Source organism: Coloeus monedula, assembly GCF_965178545.1.
Source record: "Coloeus monedula genome assembly, chromosome: 20".
NCBI lineage: Eukaryota > Metazoa > Chordata > Aves > Passeriformes > Corvidae > Coloeus > Coloeus monedula.
Genome location: NC_138800.1, coordinates 2,955,078 through 2,976,951, shown reverse-complemented (window position 1 = coordinate 2,976,951; position 21,874 = coordinate 2,955,078). Strand labels below are relative to the sequence as shown.

Below are 21,874 nucleotides of genomic sequence, written 5' to 3'. Positions count from 1 at the left end.
ATGCCCTTCTATCACCTCTTTATATTTTGAATTATTTTTGTGGTTTTCATCAATAAAGTAGAAACACTTGGTAGACCCTGAGGAGCAGTGTGGGTGTGGAGGCGGGAAAGGTGTTTCTCCTGGGCAGATCTTGCAAAAGATGCTGGCAGTGAGGAAATTTAGTTTGGGGGATGAAAGGACAGCAGCTTCCTCCTGGAAGTTGGTTGCTTGGCTCCCTCAAGAGGAAAGCAAGGGCTCGATGTTGGGATAGGGCTGCTTCACACAGGGAGTATGGTGGGGCGGCAGGATTTGGCTGCCACCACAGCCAGCCCTGTCATCGCTGTGCCAGACGGGGCTGGGTTTGGGTATGATCTCAGTTTGGGTTTGGGATGGGTCTGTGTCTACATGTAGGTTTGGGCCTGAGTTTGAGTTTTGATCTTAGTGAAAGGAATGAGATAGATTTGTCTTTACAAACAAACTGTGGGTCTGCTGGTAGATAAAGCCAGATACTGAAAGAAGCAATGGGAGGAACCATAAATTCCATAGGAATTCCACTAATTGACACAAACCGTTACTCACTCAAGGCCGAGCTAAATCCCTGGACCTAGAGAAAAAGAACAGAGACACAAGGAAGAAGAAAAGGGGGGCAGGGATACACATTAGAAAGGGGGTTTGTGTTAGGTGGTTCAGGAAGCCTGTACCTCTCATGTACCTCAGCCAATGGGGGAAGAGAGAAAGAAATGCAGCTGGACTATTAGGATAAAAAGGAGGCTTTGTCCTCCAACAACTTGAGAGACCCCATGGGAAATACCCCATGGCCTCTATTCAAATAAAGTTACGGGACTCCTCTGTGTCCTTTTTGGACATAAACCTCTGGTGTTTCTGGATTAATTTTCTTGACAGTGGTTTGGCTCTGCGTCTAAGTCCATATTAGGGTCTGGGGGTGTGTTTAGATTTAGGTGTAGGTCTGGGTGTAGGTTTAGATTTGAGTTTGGGCCTGGCTGCAGGCTCCGGTCCGGCGACAGGTTCACATCCACCTCAGGCTCTGGGGGAGTGTGGGCCCTTCAAAGGGAGGTGTGGCCCCTTTAAGAGAAGCGCGCGGCGACGCCGCCGCCGGTCGCGTGCGCGCTGGGGCGGTGACGCTGCGCGGGCGCGCGTGTGGGGGAGAGGCAAGATGGCGGCGGCCTGAGGGAAGCCATGGCGGGGGTGGCGCGGCGGCTGCTCTGCAGGGGCCTGGGCGTGGCGGCGGGGCCGCCGAGAACCCGCCAGCTGCGGGAGGCCGAGGAGGCCGCCCCGGTGTTCCAGTACGCGGGGAAGGCGGCCAGGCGCAAGGACCGCGTGTTCGTGTGGGGCTTCAGCTACTCGGGCGCCCTGGGCGTCCCTAGCTTTGTGAGGCCGGACGCGGGCTGGAAGAAGCCGCGGCGCATCCAACCCACGCCGTACCGCTTGGAGACAGAGGAGAAGGTGGGCTTTCATCAATAAAGTAGAGACAACGTGTCCCCCTCCCCCGGCCTCCGGAGCTTGGTCAGGGCTTATCGCAGCCGAGAACGGCGTTAGTGGATCGGGTTTGAAGGCTTTGCCTTGATTCAGTGTTTTTTATCTATATAGTGGTATTGCTTGGGATGATTACTGTTTTAACTGCAGCAGCATATAGTTTAGAAAATATGTATTTGTAATTTTGTCAGAGGCATTAGAGAGCTAGGCTCTGAAGAGCATTTGCCAGATAAAATGGGCCTCTTTCAGTGGGTCCGTGGCTTCTCCCACCTGACAAATGGGAAGCTTGTGTTGAAAATCATGTTATTCTTTTGCCTACGTGTTTCACGCGTGTTCTGCTGTCTAGCGCAGAGAAAGTCAGAGCGTTCGTAGAGTATCTTGAGTTGGAAGGGACCCGGGAGGATCATGGAGTCCAGCTCCTGGCCCTGCTCAGGACACCCCAGCGATCCCACTCTGCACCCGAGAGACTTGTCCAAACGCTCCTTGAGGCCTTGGGATCGTGACCATTCAGTGCCCGACCACCCTCTGGGGGAAGAGCGTTTCCCTGATATCCAATCTAAGGCTTCCGTGGCACAGCTCCTGCGGTTCCCTCGGGTCCTGTCCCTGGTCCCAGAGCAGAGATCGGAGGTGCCCCTCGGGAGGAGCTGCAGGCCCCAGTGAGATCTGACCTCGGACTCCCATTTCTCCAGGCCGAACAAACCAAGTGACCACCCTTGCTCCTTATGTGGCTCTTATTCTGGGCTTTTCTTTGTCAAAAGGAGTAAAACATGTTATTCTCTTAATATCTCTATATCTTTCTGTGTTTGGTTTGGTTTGGTGTTTTTTTAATCTGTGGATGCACATCAGCAAACAGGTCTTTCTGTGGTGTTGTGTGGGCCAAGTTAACACAGAAATAAAGATGTATGCACACAAAACCAAAGCTGTAAGGCAGAAACATTGGACCTGAGTTTTCACCATTGTGCTTGTCACAGAAGACTTTTTCTGATAATTTTTGCAAGACCATACATGTAATGAATTTGGGCTACATGTGCATGTATCTTAATGAATGAATGCTGATGAACAAGTAGCTGGAGTGAAATTTGCTTTTCTAAGCCACAGTTTCTAACTGAATAGTGTGGGTTTTGTCTGTCTTCAAAGATAACATCTGCTGCCTGCGGTTATGGGTTCACACTGCTGGCTTCTAATACCAGAGACATCACCAAAGTGTGGGGCATGGGGCTCAACAAGGATTCCCAGCTTGGATTCCAGAGAAGCAGAAGAGATCAAAGTAAGGATTTAAGTGTTTTAAAAACTTACAGATTGGCACTGCTGTATGCCTGTGGTATAGGAAACTTCATGTGTTTGGAAGTGTGAAAAACATCAGGAGGCTTTGATGCAGTCCCAGACTGTGCTTTATTTTTTTAAGCAGATCTTTTTCTGAAATTTATCTGTGTTTTTGTGTGCTTTTTAATTGGTCAGTGTGTGCCTTGGTTCTGTACGCTACACTTGCCAGTTTCATCCAGACAGGAATGTAGCTATTTATTCTGCAAAGCACACTAACTTGTTGGTTAATTTGTGGCTTTGAATCTATAGTTTGATAGTAGACACAGTCTAGTTAATAGAGGTATTTTGGCAGGACAGTTTGCTCACTTCTGCTGCCTTTGCACTTAAAAACTAAAGTCCTTTAGTCCTCCTTCCCTCCCCAGTTAGTTTTTTTTATCCAGTCAATGGGGTTTTTGTGAAAGCTGTAGGGTTTCTTTTAAAATTATTTTAATAGCAAGTTGCATTTTGAAGGAAAAATATGTTTTCAGTCATTTTGTCTTACACCAGGCTCTCGAACTCGTTTAAGATGGTGATTTCTGTGCAGAACATTGCCACTTTCCACCAAAGACAGATAGGAAAAACACAAACTTTCCTCATAGAATGGCTGACTGTGTAGACATTCTTCCATAAACAGTTGAGGAAAATCACCATAAAAGCAGTTTTTCTCATTATGGTGTATAAGCATGTAAATCTCTGAAGTTAGGGTGTGTCTGATACGGGCAGAAGATTAAACTTTGTGGAGAAGTAAAAGACAATTTCAGTTACAGTGCAGCATGTTGAGGTTTGAATGGTGCTGCTTTGTGCTGGCACACTGGGTAGTTCTGTAAGAGTGCGTACACATAGCAAGTGTGTGCTTAAACAGCAGCTGCAAAATGCAGGGGCTGCAGAAACTTGTGCTCACTTCTGCTTTTAAAGGTTTCAGCTCTTGGTGGGTCTTAGTTTTGTACGTGCTGATGTCTCAGGAGTGTCTTGCAATTACGTTGTTTTTCTGACCTGGAGATTATTTTTGTCAGAGAATCTAGAAATAGGTTAAATAGTTTTGCCGTTCAAGCCGTGTTAAGTAAGAGTGTGTTTGGCAAGATTGGTTGAAAATGTGTTGAAGATCTTTGGGATTGCTACTGCTCCATGTTTAATGTCCCCCAGGCAAGTTTTCTTTTGAGATGTTTCGCTCATTGCTTTGGTGCCTGCTGCTTCCAACACTGTGTTGATGTAGATGCTTCATTTTCAAGGGAATTTGCAGCCTTCTGACTTTTAGATGGTTGTATCCAACCTACTGATATTTCACACTCACCCCCATGTTCCTTAGCCACCTCATTGTCTCTTTTCTCCAAATCCCCTCAGCTGTCAGTGATGGTTATTACAGGTCCCAGTAGCTTGTGTCTTTCTGCTGAAGGGAACAGAGAGAGGAAAAAGTTTTTTTGCTTTGTGACTTCCAAGTGTTTCTAGACATGTAGAGAGTTGGCTGCCTTTTAGCTCCTGCTCTATTGCATGGCAGATGCCCATTATTGGCAAGCTACCTGTCCTCACATCCAGTAGTGTCTTACTGCAAAAGACCATGTGTAGCGTTTTAAATTTATTATTTTTTTAAATTTGGGTGGGGTTTTTTTTGTTTTTATTTTTATTGAAGGCAGTGAGAACCAGTAAAACACTGCTGCCTGTGTACAATACTGCTTTGGGTCCTCTGGGATTTGATTTCACCTATTGCAGTGACTTTGAGATCAAGGCTTTTTATCTCCCCTTGAACTTTTCCCTAGCATTGATTTATGTTTTACTGTTCTTCCCCCTCCCCCCCGTCCCAGTTGACTGTAACTGGTTAAATGTTCTTCAAGTTGCTAAGTCTTTTTAAAGTACGGCATGTCATTTTTCATAAATGTTAGATGTCTCATTCCCTATGGACCTAGCCTGTGTAGTCTTTCTTGCATTCCTTTTTTCTGAAAGTGCCTGTAATCTACTGTTCTTTAAATACGAAGCACTAAGATTTTTTTGTTCACTTTTTCTGATTTTTGTGATTGTTGCTCTTGTACCTTGTTTGCAATATCCCCAGCTGCACAGAATACTTGTTCATGATGTTAAGCTCTGGTAATCCAGCTGTATTCACCAAAGTGGTTGCACAAGTAGATGAAAGCATCAGTTTCTCAATTCTGCTACCTGAAGCCTCAATAACATTCACCCTCTAGGTATGGTGGACTTTTGTTTAGGCAGTGATTATTGGCTTTAGCTGTCTCCATGGCTTTCACCTTCTCCCTCCCTCTGTGATAAATCCCTGTCAGCCTCTTTGGTTAGTATCTTGGCTTTCTAAAATGCATCTGCTTTTATAACAAAGCAGAAGTGAGTGTGTGAATCTACAACAGGATCAGCAAATATATGTTTAATTTACTTTGTTGAAGCTACTGACTTAAAATTGTTCTCCCTTTCTTAAGCTAAGGGCTACGAATATGTCTTGGAGCCATCTCCAATTCCATTACCGCTGGAGAAGCCGCAGCAAACTCGGGTCTTGCAAGTGTCCTGTGGGAGAGCCCATTCCCTGGTCCTGACAGATAGTGAAGGAGGTACAGTGTTGTTTGTGCTGATGATGTCAAGGGATGCCTGGCTATGCTTTTACTAAAAGCTTGAAAAAAATTGTCTTCTATCCTTTAGAACTGGATCCCAGGTGGGCTGTCTGCACTGTAAATAGGATGCAGGCAGCTGTTGGCCTTTGTGGGATTACTTCTGCGAGGGAGAGCTATGAGCTCTGCTTGGCTCAAGTTGTAAATGTGCTGGGAGCTTTTTTACTACAAGATTTGTTTCTCTAGCCCCAGGCCTGGCTGACTGCAGCTTGTTTGTCTTGTTCACTCAGATGTGTTTTTGAACACAGATTTGGGTGACTGTGCCTGTACTCCTGTGTTACTTCCCCTTGAAGCCCCAGAGTGCTTTGTTTATAAAAACAATTAAATAATTAATACTCCTTTATAGAGAAGATTCCGTTCGTGGATTGTCGCTCCACATCTCTGGGAACTCTCTGGTGCAGTGGCTTCAGTGCTGCACCGAATGATCCAGTGCAGCTTCTTAGTGGGTTAGCTGGTTGGTTGGTTGATTCTCACTCTTGTGGAAATGCTGATCTATTTCTGAGTCTCCTTGACAACAGCAGGATGAACTAGGCAATTCCTGACGGACATTGGGCTCCAGGTACTGCTGCTGTGCCTGCAACAATACTGCTGGGTGTTGTTGGTGACAATGGATTCAGTCACTTTAATTTGAGTGGACTTACTTTGAAAAAAGCTTGTGCCAATTTTTACATTGCTGTGCTCTACCTTTCAGACTTAGAACCACATGAAAATATTTTGTGGACCTGAAAAGAGGCTTTCAGGGGATTGGGCAGTAATAAAACTGGTGTGTTTTTTCATTGGTTTTCAGTTTTCACAATGGGAAACAATTCTTATGGACAGTGTGGCCGGAAGGTTGTTGAAGATGAAATTTACAGGTGAGAATTCAAAGATCCTGAACTTTGTTAATGTTGAAAACATAATTGCAAGAAAACAACCCTGCAGAAAAGCCTGAAGGTGGAAAAGGTCTAGTAGTATAAGCATGCCATTTAAGATTAAGGAGTCTGAGAACAGGCTTTTGTGCTGCAGGTGTCATACAAGCAGCTTGACTTTGAACCCAGGCTGGGCACTAGCACTCTGCTGACCACATTCATGAGACAAAAGAATGTCAGCATGGGACAGTTCTTGCAGGGCATAGTCAGAGAACACAGCCTTCATAAATTGCTTGAGGTAATTGGTGTTATAGTTGGGCTTTCTCCCTTTAGCTGCTCAGAGTGCATGTGCTGTTCCTCAGGGTGTTAGAAGCGCCATTTAGGAAAGAGGCATCCTCTTGTTAAGTCTCTGCTGCAACTGCCTCTGAGTCTGTAGTGCTTTTCCTTGATTGGGTTTTTTGTGGGTCTCACCAAAGCATATGCTCAAAGTGCTCTGTATGATAGAGTAAGTGAATAGTGGGAATATATTGAGTTTCTGATTGCCTAGCAGGACTAAAAAAAGCCTCGTTCATTTTTCTGTCTGTAATCCAGAACACTTGGTCAGTAAAGTTTGAGAAAATAGCTGTAATTAGGTAGCATTTGTTAGTCTTGGTACTGGAAGTCAGTCATTGCATTATTCATAATTCCTGGTATTGTGAAAAAATGACAGGGATGTTAGCACTACACTGTACTCTGGGATATCTGATTTATGTCTAGTTCAGTGTAGTGTTTATGTGGGTACTACAGTATTTCATAGTGTCTCTGCTCGTTCTAGACTAGGGACTGTCTTTGAGACTGTCTTCCTACCCCCAATTCCCACAAGAGCTTATATTAAAAGTGACAGTTCTTAACTTCCTAAATAAGAGAATGTAGAATTATGTTCCTTCTTCGTGCAGATATTTTGCAGTGAAACTATATGTGAACAAATTTCTCTACTTGTGATAGTAAAGTGGCTTTCAGTAGAGGCAGGTTACCTTTGTGTTTTTCAGTTGCAGTCTTCTGAAATCCTCTGTGTTGCCTTTTCTCTTCTTGGTGGTTGTTTGGTGTCCAGTGGAAGCCATCTCATTCATCAGCTGAAGGAATTTGACAGCAGAGTCGTCCAGGTAAGAGGATCATCTGAACTCCTGAAAAGAATTGAGAAAATCCTGAAAAGAATGGAAAAACAGCTGAACAGCTGAGCTCAGAGGGTGGCAGTCATTGGCTCAAAGCCAAGTTGAAACCAGTAACAAGTGCTATACCCCAGGGATCCGGGATCCAATCCTGTTTACATTTTCACTAGTGATCTGGATCGCAGAGTGTTCCGTCAGCAGATAGCAGATAGCAGATGATGTACAACTCGGGAGGAGTCTTTGAACCAGTGATAAACCAGAGGGTAGTGCTGCCATCCAGAGGCTGGAGAAATGGGCCTACATGAACCTCATCAAGTTCAGCAGTGGAAAGGGCCAGTCCTGTTGCTGGTGAAGAGCAATTTCAGACACCACCATGGGCTGACTTTCTGGGAGGCAGCTGTGCAGAAAAGGCCCTAGGGTCCACCAGGTTGACCATGACCCAGCAATGTGCCCTTGCTGTAGAGAAGGCTAATGATACCCTGGGCTGCATTAGGAGGAGTGTTACCTGCAGGTCAGGGAGGTGATTCTTCCTTTCTGCTCAGCTACACTTGGAGTACTGTGTCCATTTCTGGGCTCTCCACTCCCCTACTCTCTTCCTGTCGTGATTTCTTGTTCCCCTTTGTCACTTTAATATTGCTTAGGAGATTGAATTCTGTCTTTGCCTTTTCAAAAATGATGAGATGTGAAACCATCCACTTAGACTAGCCAGCATTTCTCTAGGTCAGGTTCCTAGGAGAGCAAGAGACTGCAGGGCAGCAGAAAAACTGGCCATGGCTGCAGTATTCTCAGGCACAGGAGCAGTTTCTTGGTATGTCTGTGGCCCTGTAGCCATACTCTGTGGGCAAACAGTGCTCCCGTTCCAAGGAAGGGTCATTGATTTATGTCCACCTGATGAGACTGTGCTGTGGTTCATCCTGAAACTGTTTTGAATTAGGCTTGTAAACTTCTGTTTGGACTTTTCACTTTTTTTTTTTTTTTTCCCAGGGGGGTTGAATACTCTGTACCTGTTTGTACTTTGATAACAGCAGTTATGTGCTTAATATTGTTAGTCACTCTCTTAACTTGATGATTAAATCCCTTTAATCTTCGGTTAATTTTTAATGGCTGCTTTTGAATGGCTTTTTGCTTGGCTTTAATGCATGCCAAGCCTATGGCAGACATGATGGCTAGTTCAACATAAATGTAGATTTGAGAACAGCTGTGTGCCTAGAGTGCTTACATGGCAAAGAATCCATAGCAGTTCGTAGCTGGCATCAAGAATCGTGTGGTTAGCATCCTGTGAAGGGAGAGCTCTTACTTACTCTTTTCTGTTTCATTGTGTTCTACTGCTGAATCAAGCTTTCTTTCCTTGTTTTGGATCTTAGAACAAATTGACTGTAGCATCACTTTCCATAAAGAAAATTCTGCTGTTTTCTGTGTTGTATCTTATAGTTCTTGGCCCTTTCTCTAGAGCCATTTGATCAGGAGAGAAAGGTCAAAATCTGAACTGATGGACATTATAGAGGTTCATTGCTCAATTTATCTGCTGGTAATGCTTCACTAAATAGAGTCTGAACAAGTGACCTTTCCTGACTAGCTCTGACATTTTGTTTGTGTGCAGGTTGTGTGTGGGCAGGACCACAGTCTGTTTAGAACCAAGAAAGGTACAATCTATGCATGTGGATGGGGAGCTGATGGACAAACAGGTAGGAACTCAGCTCAGCTTGCTTTTCAGGGAACTGATGAATAGAGCAAGCTGTCCTAATTGAGAAGTTGTGATGTGTATTTGTCATGCATGTGTGGACAGAAAGGGGCTGCTATGTTCCCACGTGTGTAGATGTTTTCAGTATTCTTGTGTAACCAAACTGAGACAATCCAGTTCAGTTTTTGAAGACCTTTAGGATGCTGCCCTGGCAATCCAAGCATGCAGTTGGAGGAGCGTGTATCTGCTGTTTAAAGCTTCTGACGGGATGTGGAAGTGGACATGGGCAGCTTTGCTCTTCATTTTGGTGGTGGATTTGCCTTCCTGATTCTTGTTTCAGGGTCTGTTCTGTTCTTTTGAACTGATGAGCCCTTTGGTAGCTGCTGCATGTTTTAGCATGGGATTCTTGGGCAGGCCCTTTTCATGGTGGCTTTTGCTTCAGAGAACTTCTTCCTCACAGTCATTCCTGCTGTTTATTCCTTTTGCTGCTCCCAAAGCTGAGTTCTTCCCATGATTCTTTCGTACCAATATACTGTAACCCAGCTTTCTGTCACCTACATTCTGGTCTCTTCTCCAGGCAGCAATTTGTCATGTAAAGCGTTTGCTTCCCAGCCTCTTTTGCCATCTCCCCTGCTGTTGTCTAACTGATTGCAGTGTGCTGTCACTCATGGCTCTCCTTGCAGAAGTCAGGATGCAGCCAGTTTGTGAAACTTCATCTCTGTTGGGATATCTGCCTGGATTGGTTATTGTTCTTCAAGCACTTTGGTCCGTGCAGACAAGAGATATGACACTCTTCAGGGTGTGATTGTGTGAAGTTGTTGTGTACTTCAGAGACGTGGCTTTGGCTAGTGGAAATGGTGTTTGTGGCTACTTGTCTGTTGCAGCTGGTAATTAAGGAGTATGGACAGAAAGATTTATTTCAGAGGAAGGGTGATTTTGTTATAACGTGACAAAAGTGGTCCTATGCAGGCATTAAAAGTGTGTCTGGAAACAAATTCTTCATAATCTCTACTTTTTTTCTTTTCAGGTCTTGGACACTATAATATCACCAGTGTTCCTACTAAGTTGCGTGGTGACATTGCTGGAGTAAACATTATCCAGGTCTCTTCCTATGGGGACTGTTGTCTGGCTGTTTCAGATGAAGGAGATGTCTTTGGTTGGGGAAATTCAGAATACTTGCAGTTGGCATCTGTCACAGAAACCACACAGGTCAGTTGACCTGAGGGTGTGTTTTTATATGTTTCAGTTCAGCTGCTGTACACAGAGTTAAAAATTACATGCTTCTCCCTGTTCTGGATGCTTTTGACAGCAGACACAAACATCACTAGCAGGCTGCTTTTACCTAATCTTACAAAACCGACCTGACATGTTTGTGTAGTTTTAGGGGGCAGTGTGTTTCCCTGCTTTGATAGACAAAGGCTTGTGTCACCTCACCCCAGTTTGTTAGTCCAAGAACTCCATGTTCTTTTTCTCCATCCCATGGACTTTGCACCAAATTGAGACCCAGCTCAAGTACTTTGGCTAATTTCAGGACAGGAATTAGTTTTTTGGCTGGCTAATGTAGGATTTCAAGTGGTCCTACTTTGAGCATGGTGCTGGCCCTTGGAAGTCCCTTCTAGTCAACCTGTACGCTGGTGAATTTTTCATGGACATCCTTTGTGGGTTTATAACTGAGTCCTAAACAAATTCCAGTGTCTCACAGATAAGAGGTTTTTTTTGAGTAAACTTACATGGGGCATTGGTAGAGTGCTGGCTTCACACTAGGCATTGTACTACTGAGGTAACTAGGCAGTTGGTGTCATGTTACAGCTACTTTAGGAAATGGAGTCAGGAAATTAATCAATACTCAAGCTACTCTTGGCAGATGGCTAAGAGCAGACAATTGTATTAGAATAGCTTTAGCAAAATTTTAGAAAGCTTTGTTTCCTGTGCCTCTCCTGATGTAACCTTAATGTAAGGCTAAATGCCGAAACCCATAAGGCCTGAGGACAAGAATCAGGTCATGCAGTGTAGCAGTTTTCCTGGCTGGGTGCATGATGGAGGTCGGTGGCATCTGAAACGGATGAATGACATGTTTGCCAAAAATGAGAGTCTTAGCTAAAATATAGATGCAATCCAAAGTGTAGAATGGCAGAGCTGTGAAATCAAAGATTGCTCTTTACATGTGTCAAGCTGTGTATGTATCTGTTGTGTTGGACTGTACCAAATAAGTGCAATTTGCTTCAAGTGATTTTTCCCTAGTATGTTAAAAAATGCCACTGCAGACTGAATTTTAGTGATCTAATCCACTGTGAAAACTTGAAGACACGCTCACCTATTGACTTCCCCATTGTGTTTGACTTTAAAAGCCAGGGATAAGAAGCAGATATTAGTCATTCCCAGCCTTGTTGCCGTGCATGTAAACTTTCCAGTAGGTAACTTTTTCTACCTTGTCCTCGTCTTAATGAATTTCCAGTAGGTTTTTTTTTTTAATTTTGGGACATGCACTCATTATTCAGGCAATAAAGGTTGTATCAGGAATCCAGTGTATGTAAGCTTTAACCAGAACTAGAGAACAGGTTAAAATGTATGTCTAGTTTGCAGTTTACCTTGTCTTTAACAACTCTTCTGCAATCTTGTACAGGTGAATGTTCCCAGGCATTTGCCATTCAAGATTGGGAAGATAAAGGAGGCTGCCTGTGGAGGGACTGGCAATGTTGTGCTAACAGGTGAGTTAGTGCAACTTTAGTGCAAGGCTGCGTAACAGGTGGATTGTAACATTATGAAACAAGTATCTTGTTTTCTGGAAATGGGGAGATACTGGATGTTATATGGAAAGCTGGGAGACTGAGAAACATGTGATTTAAGAATGTACTAGAGGAGTTGTTTTCACTAGTGCAGAGCACTGCTTCCAGTGTGTGCTGTTGTGAGCACTTCTGCAGACTAGAGCAAGAGCATGGCAGCTGTTTGCTCTTCTGATCTCTTTTGCTGGTCATACAGGCCTATAATGAGTATGGATATAGGGAGGAAGTAGGGCAACACTTGAGAGAAAGTAGAACCCTTCAGACTCCTTATGAATCCGACATGTTTATAAATCATGAACTACGATGGAAAGTAGAAAGTTCTGAGATCAGTGAAACTGTGCAGCAGGTCCTTAGTGACTGTTCCTTGGACTGTTAGTGGCTGGGGAGCATAGCTGGAGGGTTGCTGCATGAAGGAATGAGGGAAGGGATTGTATTACTTTCTTGAAGGATTATCTCAAGGAAGATGTTCATATTTATAATGGGATTATTGTGATGACCAGATACTTGAGCTTCTAGTATGAAGGGAACAGAGCTAGCTGACACAGAAACTTACTCGTTCTTATGCTGTCCAACTGCTGCCTTTCCCAGGCACCCAGCTTAAGGCAGAATGCCAGGCAGAGTGACAGCCAGCTGCTGGTTTGGGCATGCATCAAAGGAGAAAGCTGTGATTTGCTTGCATAGCTTAGGAAAAAGTTGAGGCATTTGGATGGGAACGCATTATTTGCAGATTTTAAATAATCAAAAAGTGTTAGACTGAGCTGGAAGAAAGGAAAATATCCCTTTGGTTCTGATTTAACTCTTGGTCATGGCATGAATTTCACAAGCACAGACTTTGTTACAGAATGTGTTCTTATTGTAATACAGAGGAAGGAAATGTTTTTGTCTGGGGATATGGAATTCTTGGGAAAGGACCAAACCTAATAGAGACAGCAGTGCCAGAGATGATCCCACCCAGCCTTTTTGGCTGGTCAGACTTCAGTCCGGACATCCGTGTTGCTCATGTTCGCTGTGGACTCAGCCAGTTTGCGGCACTTACAAGTAAGTTTCTCATCCTACTATCATGGAGAGGTCATGTTGCTGTGTTACTTGCAGAAAAGAAAAGAGAAAAAAAAAAAAAACCAAAAAAACCCCAACCAAACCAAACCAAAAAAAAACCCCAAACAAAACCCCCCACACCATAGAAAGTGCACCCATCTTTCTTGAAACTGAAGACACACTGGAATGCAGCATCAGGGAGCCAGACAGCACATTTACAGGTGTCAGCATGGTTTCTGGCATGTGTTTTGTGCTAACTTATGCTTTCATTAAGAAAGTGTTATTTGTCCAAGACAAAAAAAAAGTTTTCTCAAACAGAAAATCCAGAAGGTTTTTTTCATTTCCCTGTATAGAATCAGGGAATAGAATCAGTCTGCTGCACTTTAGCAGCAGCAGAAATTTATGTGATAAATGAACAAACTAAAACTGTGTCTAAGTGAAGCTAGATACCAGAGTTTCTTGGCATTTCTGGCCAACTGAGTTAGCAGCCGCAGGTGGGCAGACCCAAGCATTTAATATGCAAAGGGTATGATACTGTGCTCTGTGCACCCTGTGTGGGTTCGCAGCCTTTGAAGGGTTTGAAATTTGAAAGTCATTTAACATCAGGCAGCAGTTCAGAGATCCAGCTGCCAGCAGGGAAAAGTGCCAGGGCTGGGTCCTTTGGGGCAAGTGGTATGTGTGATACTGTCAGTTTCGTTGCAGGGTGCTTGTAAGTGGGCTCTCCTTGGTATTCAGAAAGAGTTAGAAATGGTGTTCTGATTACATTGTTATTTATATAAATTGTTATATGTTATGTTATAGATTGTATTTTGGTTGTCTCTGCTGTGGAGCTGATCCAGACACTTCTGAGATGTGTGTGTTTTCCTGAGGAGCTTAAAACTCTTTGACTCTGCTGAACACAAGTTTTTGCTTTTCTCTAGCTGTCATTAGAAGGTCACTTCTGTCAGGCAGTCAAATAAGCAGTCCCTAGGTGATGGCTTGGGACAGCTCTCACTGCCTTGCTTACTGGATTTGCTCTGCTGATAGCTGATACAGACCAGCTGCAGTTGTCTTAACTTTCAGCACAAATTATTCACTTCACAAATGATTCCCTGGAATTTCTGCTGCTGCACTCTTTCTTCAAATAAAATTCCAAAGCAAGTGTTGTAAGAGGGGGAAACAAAGACTTGTGCACAGAACTTGCTTCTTGTATTGCTCATTAGGCATCATTTTCTCCAAACACAAGTACATTCATTGTACCTTGAAGCAAATCTAGTAGCTGTCATACTGCTTGTATAACCCTGTGTACTCCCAGAAACACTGTAGCCACATTTGCCAGCATCACAAATAGAATTCTTCCTTTTTAATGACTCAGTTCTTTTCTATTTTTTTTTTATCCTGTGTAGACAGAGGAGAATTGTTTGTATGGGGGAAGAATCTAAGAGGGTGCCTGGGAACTGGAAGAATGGAAGACCAGTATTTCCCGTGGAGAGTAAGGATGGTGGTATTAAGGCCAAGAGTACATTCTTTGGCTAGTTTTTGTTATCCTAAGGAAAAGGACTGTCATTTGCTATGTGGTTTTTTTGCTGCAATTTGCTGTGTTGAGTAATTCTGAAAGAAGTGAAAGCCTAAAATGACTGTAGAAGTGCTTTGTTTTCCAGAGGTCCTTGTGTAGCCTGCTTGGGGATGGAGGTATTCAGTAAACCTTTTAGTCTGCTGTGCCAGTAATGATTTCGAATCCTAAAACAGCATCTGGTGCTGTGCCACCACATCTAAACAGTTCTCATCTCCTTCCTGTCCACCGTCATCTGCCTGCTACCCCTACTGCCTCTTCCTTCCCCTTCTAACCTGTGCTTCTCTTTGTATGTGCTGCAAAGAAAATCATCAGTATTGGTCATCTGTCCGAATCATTACTCATCTAAATTAGGTGAACATTTTGGTCTGTAGTGGCTAGAGGTCCACATAGTGGTGGGCTTCCTTCCCACTTGTGGTGGTGGGTCATTGGGCTGACTGTCAGGTTACAGTAGGAGATCCTTACTTAACCATATTTGTAGCTGTTTCACAGTGCTTCCAGTTCCACTGCTTCCTCCCAGGTGGCTCTGAGAGCCAGACTCATTGGATGTAGAAGAGTCTTTGGCTCTGGAGTTCAGCATTCAGTCTAACAGATCCTTGTGGTCTTCAGGAAGGCCAAGTAGGAGATGAGGGAGGCAATCAGTTGGACCACCCTGGAGTCCCTGTCATTGTATCTGAACTTGCAGTAAATGTGCTTCTGTAGTATGCTTTCTTATTTGTTTAAAAATGAACAAAGCCAGACCAGCTCTTGAACATTTGCCTAAAATCACAGTGCTGTAGCTGAGTGGAATCTCTGAATTCACTTCCCCAAATGTAAACATTGGGGGTTATGCTCTTTAAGACAGCCAGCTCCTGTCTGACAGTACTGTGGCAATGTGCTGGGATCCTTGTCTGTGACCTCCTGCTCTAGAACTAGCTGCTGTCCTCTCTCTTAGCTCTAAGGAACATCTCGCTTTTTTAGACTCTGCTTTCCTGAAGTTTGAAGTCACTTTTAAGTGAATAAGCTGTAACTTCAGGAGTGAGGCGCTGCTCTCTTAGCATCAAAGCACAAACTGCCTTAGGCTGAGTTGAGCCTTTGCCTTGTTCCAGTTCTTGCTGATGAGAGAAGAGGCAAATCCCTGTGGTGTTTGGGCAGATCCTCTTCCTAATGTCTAGATTATGCTCTGTTCAGTCGTGCTGCTTCTGCTGCTGAACAGATGGGCTGAGGCTACAATCTCCTCACTGTCTGCTAGTGAGCCTGCTCTTCTTTCTCCTTCCAAAGTTTTATGTGCTTCTGTGAAGGAGAAAGAGGAATATTTCACAGCTCAATGCACAAGCCTGCCTGGTGCTGAATCTTGCTCTTTCCATGCTTTTAAGTTGGCACTTGCATTGGTACAAATCCCTGTGAAACTAGCTGGCATGTTGAGCAGGGGGAGGATGAGAAATAGGAAGTATCAGGTGCAAAGTACCAGCTTGATAAATAACCCACTCTCATGTGTTTCATCCAGGTGACTGTACCCGGTGAGGTGGTGGATGTGGCATGTGGAGTTGATCATATGGTAAGCATGGTCAGGTCTTTTACCTAGGAATGCTGCTGGGCCTCAGCACTGTACCAGGGCGATGCAGGGACTTGGTGACGATCTTCGATTCTATGAAACCAAGTGACTGTGAGCAGAGACAGCCATACCAGTGTCTGGGTTATTGTCATCCCTGCATCATCGAAATGCTCTGGCCTGGCTGCAGAAAAGAAGCACATTCCCCGAGGAGTGTGGAAATGCAAGGAGTGCTCTGGCTCGTTCGTGATGAGCTCCCAGAGAACCTGAGGCCCAGCCCCAAGCTGGTGAGCCCCTCTGTGCATGAAGAGCATCTCCTTTAAGGAAGACTGGCATGGGGTGAAATCTACAGCACAGGACATTGACATATGGACATCTCTTGTCACCAGCTCTGGAGTGTTAGTGTTGGGCAGAGCCAAACTATTTCTCAAGGGAAATGTTGGGTGGTTTTTTATTGCTATTTTTAATGTGGAAAAGAGGTCATGCTGGCTGTTGAAGCCCAGCACAGCTGTCCTCAGTGGCCACCCTCAGCTGCACTGTGCCCAGGCTGTTGTCCTCTGCAGAGACTGGATGCACGGGTGGTTGCACAGCCCTGGCCTTGAGGCAGTGATGTTTCTATGGACTGTTAAAGGCTTTCTGTATTAGTGCTAAAGGCTGAACACCAAAGGAACACATTCAAAGAGTAAGAACCTGTTTGCAGGGGTAAGTACTGTTAAATAGGACAGCAGGCTCTCTGTGGTGCAGGAGGGCAGATGGATGGTGATGGAAGCCCATCTAGCCTATTGAGGGAGGCTGGAAACAAAGTCCCAATCAGCTACCTGCAAAATCAGTGCTCAGGCATGGATGTGAGCAGTGCTCACCGCCCCTCAGGTACCTTTGTCTCTTTGTGCTGATCACACATCACTGCCTTTGATCTTTTTGGGGATTCCCTACTCTGTTTTCAGTGGTATGGTGGCTCTGAGTTACAATTTGCTAGGGTTTTCAGGATTGCTTAGCAGGAGGAGGAGTCTTAATGGGTAAGAAGCAGAGCTTCATTCCTTGGTACCTTCTCAGCGGTAAGCTGATAGAGGTGGGATGCAACAGCTGTGTGTATCTGAAGCAGGCACTTTCCCAGTCTCACACCCAAGCATGGGAAACTGTCTCCTGTGAAACACTCCAAACATCGGGCAGAGTTGTGCAAACTATTTTGGTGAAATCCAAGCTAGTAGATTTTCAATTAAGTGATTATAAAATCTTTATCAGTAGTAATAGGAATATTCTTTAACATGATCTGCTCATGCATTGATCAGATCTGCATTTGAACTGCAGCATTTTGGTTCACACTTAAGTGACAGGAAACCACTTCTGTCAGCTGAGCCACCTCCATACCTGCAGGACTGATAGTGTTGTAGTCAGGCATTGCATCCATGGCCCCAGGGGACACCACATACATTTTGGCTTCATTAGATGAAATTCTGTGCCAAAAGTCTGTGTGTAAACTTTACCTTGATTAAATAAGTTTTGAAGGGCTTTGCATAAAATACAGGAAAGGTGAACCAAAGTACAGGGAAATAGAGACACATCTCTTGAGTTGTTGTTGACGTTCCTGTTAACAGGTATTTCTGGGTGGGTTGAGGCAGAACAGAAAGCTACTCTGAAACTGGCAGACCTTCACTGCTCTGAACTCCCATTTGGTTGGCGTTAATTTGTACCTGATTCTGCATGTGACTTGGGCAATTTGAGGTGCACAATCATGTCTTGTTGGCCTCATGGGAGTAGCTATGCCCTTTCAACTTGAGGAGGCTTATTAAACCATGGAGAAAAAAAACTGGTAAGAAAGGTGTTGCAAACAATTCTTTTCATGGATGTTGCTGTTGAGGTGGGCTGGTTAGTGCTGGGCTCTCAGCTGCTCTCATTCACAGCTGTTAGACAATGCACCTTGGGGCTGGGCCTTCTGAAGAGCTGGGTTGAGTCTTTGTGTTGCATTCTTGCTGTGCAATAAATTGCAAATTCCGTGTGTTAATGAGATGCCAGTGAGGTCTTCAGCCCTAAATAGAAGTGTTGTATGACTTAATGCAGGCGGGGTGTTTGTGCCTTCATTATAGTGGTTGTGGGCATTCTCAGACATGTTGCTTGGTGGGACCAAGGTCAGTGGCAGTGAGGGCAGTCTGGCAAGCACCAGCACTTACCCATGTTTTGTTCACAGTGCGGGGGGAGCATTTTGATCTTGGCCAGGTGCCCCCCAACCTGCTCTGTCATCCCTCCTCCATCAACAGGACAGGGAGAGAGAATCTGAAGGAAAGCATCTGGGTTGGAACAAGGGCAGGGCCTCACCTGTTACCATCATGGGCACAGCAGACTCATGTTGGGGAAATTATTTTATTGCCAATGAAACAGAGCAAGGTAATGAGGAATTAGTATGTCTAAACAGAAGTCTAACAGTGCCTTTCCCACACCTCTCCCTTCTTCCCAGGCTTAATCCTGCTCCTGACTTTTCTGCCTCCTTCATCTCCTCTGCTGACCTTTGTATCTACATGGTTGTCTGTTAGAGATTCTTATTCCTATCTTTTCGCTGCTGCTGTGCAGCAGTTTTTTCCCCTGTCTAAAATACAGTTCTTACAGAGCTGCTCCTGCTGTTGCTGATGGGCTCAGTCTTGGCTCAGAAAATGAAAATACCCTATTCCCCACCACACCCCTTGCCTGTTGAAGGTAGATCCAACCTGTGTGGCTTGTGCTCCTCCTGCAGGACCAGGGCCATACAGGAGCCCAGCCATGCAGGGGTAGCTTCAGGTCACTAACATTGTGAACTGCAAAGCAATTTCACATCATTTTGTCCTTCGAAGTATGGCAAAGTAGACAGCCCAAAATATACCTGCATCCCTAAATATACCTGCAGTGAGGGAATGTATGGGCCAAGGATGCACATGGGGAGCAGCTCAAATTAGAACTAGAATAACCTACTTGATTTGGCATTGATTACACAAGTGATTTGCGCTCAGATCAGCACTGCACCAGCCTGTTTGGCTTAAAATAGCCCAGAAGGGCTTCAGGACAGTCCCCTAGTGCAGAACCTTGTGCATGAACAGCTCCAAGCACTGCAGTGGCCGAGCAGGGTTGCCACAGTGGCTGAGGACTGGAGGAGCTATGGGTGAGAGGTTCAGGCCCAAGTGCACCTGCGCAAGTTCAGGCTTCCACATCCCACCATCCCAAAGGGTCCTGGCAATTCCCTGCTGCAGAGCTGAATGCAGTATGGCCCCTGGGCTGCCCTGCAGCCCCCACACAGCAAGGCTGGTCTCATCTGTCAGCAGACTGCCCCACTGGGGATAAAACACATGAATGCCTGTAAGAGAAAGGCACTTGCTGCGTTACAACAGACTTTTCTCTACATGGTCCTTCAAAAACTGATGAGTCTGAGAACTAATAATTAGCCTTCAGCATTCAAAATACTCCTGAAACAACATTTCTTCACCATGCTTCATCATGACTCACAAAAATACATCTTTGTAGTGTTTTTTGCAAGGGGCTGGAGTCTCCCTCCCTCTCCCTCCAGTGCCTCAGCACCTCCTGCTCAAAGGTGTGAGCCTGGGCAGGTGAGGTGAGAAAAATACTTACACGAAAAGGCATCAGTGTCTTTGGGGTCGGCACCAGTTCAACAGCTTCCATCCTGTTATTTATCTTGCCATTTGCTTTTGTGGGGAGTTGCAGGCAGTTCTGAGATTGTGTGGCAGTGTCTGTGTTGATTTATTTGGGTTTTTGTTTTACTGGATTAAACCCTCGAGGCAGCACTCTGCATTAAGACTTCATTCCAGATTAACAATACCACAGTAATTTCTTACATGAACATTTTAACACTTGAGCACAAGAGTAAACAATGGATTACACTACACTAAAAAGGAGATGCTTTTCTTGACTACAGTTTATGTAGATGGGCTGCTTCCCTTTAAACATCCACTATAAATGGTTAAAACTGTAATAGGGTGATGATACATCTGATTTCACGGTTTTTCTTGCACACTTCAGACAGGTTGTTCAGCTTTTTCTTGCAGACCATGTGGCAATGGTGCTGTGCAACCACGCTGCTGATTGAGACTCAGGACCCACAGTGACTGCCCTAAAGTAGCCCATGAGGAGGCTGAGTTTGCTTCCCTGCCACTGCTGGGGTGCAGGGCTCTGGGGGTGCCCTGCCAGGATCTCTGCGGGGGCTGTCCAGACTCCTGGGCATCTTGCACTCTGCAGTGAGCAGGTAAACCTAAGTTTGGCAAACACACTAGCAGCATCCCACTGACCTCTTATTTTAAGGGAAGAGGATAGGGCAGGTTTGGTAGTTCCCAGAAAACAGCTGGAGGATGGAGATGGTGATGGGTACTGTCTGTAGGGGTATGGTACACCCAGTGACAGGACCTGGACACCAGAGAGCCTCTGGGATGTCTGCTGGCCTTCATAATTGGTGTGTATGTGAGTGACACCCAACATGGCTGTAGGTGAAAGAAAGGAGAGTTACATCTTCTAGACAATGCCAAGCTCTGCTTTATTTTCAGTTTGATCAGTACAAAAGCAGACAGCATAAGTTTCACTTTTTATTCTTTTTCGGTTTAATTACTTTACAAAGTACAAAATATACTGTGATTTATTTTGGAACATTAGGATTTTTTCTTTTTTTCTGTTTTGTTTTTTTCATACAGTACATAAATCTCAGCTTTTCAGCATAAGACCAGCAAAGAAAAGCAGTGTGTGCACTTGCTGGGAAAGCAAAGCAGCCACTTCTTAGCTCCACACCATGTCCAGCGCATGATCCCAAGCTGCTGCCACCAGTCCCTGTTCCTGGTGGTGTAACATCCCCCCTCGTGCAGAGGCCATGAAGGCAGCTGACGCATTCAGGCTCCCTTGTGCCTTGTAGCCCCAAGCTTGCAGGAGCTGCTGCCCACCCATACGTGCAGTGCCTGGCCTCACTGAGAGCCCACAAGCACTGCCCACATGGTAGGTGCAAGCAGCCTTTCCCTGGCTGCAGCCCAGAGCAGAAGGTGTACCAAAGGCCCCTGCACTGGGAGGATTCCCCACCCTGTTTGCATCAAACCTGGTAATTAACGGGAAATAAACACACATCTTTTTTCTACCCTCCCCAATGGAAGGTTGCATGGATTTTCTGAGGTGAGCAGGGAGGAGAGGCTGCAAAGAGTTCGGTCACTTCAGCCTGCTTGATGTGTCTGAGGCCAAAAGTGGTATTTCACTTGCAGAGCAAAAGTCCTAATTGTTTGTGTTTCCTCCCCAGGCTGCCCAGCACAGCTGTTCTAATTGGCCAGGGAACAGAGAGACAGACCCTGATGCAAGTTGGGCAGCTTCTGCACCAGGAGCATCTCTGCTCTCTTGGTTAATGCTGTAGCCGTTCTAGGTATCTGCAGGGAATTTGGGCTCCTTTTTGAGTCCAAAGGGGAGAAAGAGATAAATACCCAGTCTTGTTCAAGCCACTTGAGGCACTAAAAAAGTGGTGTTGCATTATGGCCCCAGAAGGGTTGACCCCTCATAACAAGCCCTGAACTCGGAACGGTGCAGTGGGGCTGTAACCCTGCACTGTGCCCCCATGAGGCGATGGCTCGCTGAAGCTTAGCCCAGAGGAACCAAACTAAAAATCTGCCTTAAGCACTGATGAGGACAATGAGGCTCCTCCTTGCTCTGTGCAATGCTCCCTCCAAACTAATCCCTCTGCCTGCCCTATGGTGCCCAAAGAGCAGGAGACAACCAGTGTGAGCCAGTGCCGTGCTGTGCAGCCATAGCCACACTCATTGCAAGGTGGGGCTGCAGATGGTCCCTGGGCACTGTGCCACCAAGATCCAAATCCCAGCAGTGACAGGACCTGCTGGCATGGCTTGCTGGTGGGAGCAGGTGAACATGTCAAGCAAATTGAGGTGATCATGCCCCCTCTAATTCTAATGAAAACA

General features: G+C 45.2%; 1 protein-coding gene across 1 annotated transcript; it reads left to right on the top strand.

The window, feature by feature from the left end:
* The first annotated feature begins 1,138 nt into the window (after positions 1-1,138).
* Positions 1,139-17,961, top strand: RCC1L (RCC1 like). Its single transcript, XM_082294555.1, has 11 exons — positions 1,139-1,443; positions 2,611-2,740; positions 5,196-5,324; positions 6,169-6,235; positions 7,320-7,371; positions 8,978-9,062; positions 10,086-10,267; positions 11,682-11,766; positions 12,706-12,879; positions 14,262-14,347; positions 15,915-17,961. The coding sequence occupies exons 1-11, from the start codon at positions 1,177-1,179 to the stop codon at positions 15,990-15,992; spliced, it is 1,335 nt and encodes a 444-aa protein (XP_082150681.1). The 5' UTR covers positions 1,139-1,176; the 3' UTR covers positions 15,993-17,961.
* The last annotated feature ends 3,913 nt before the right edge of the window (positions 17,962-21,874 follow it).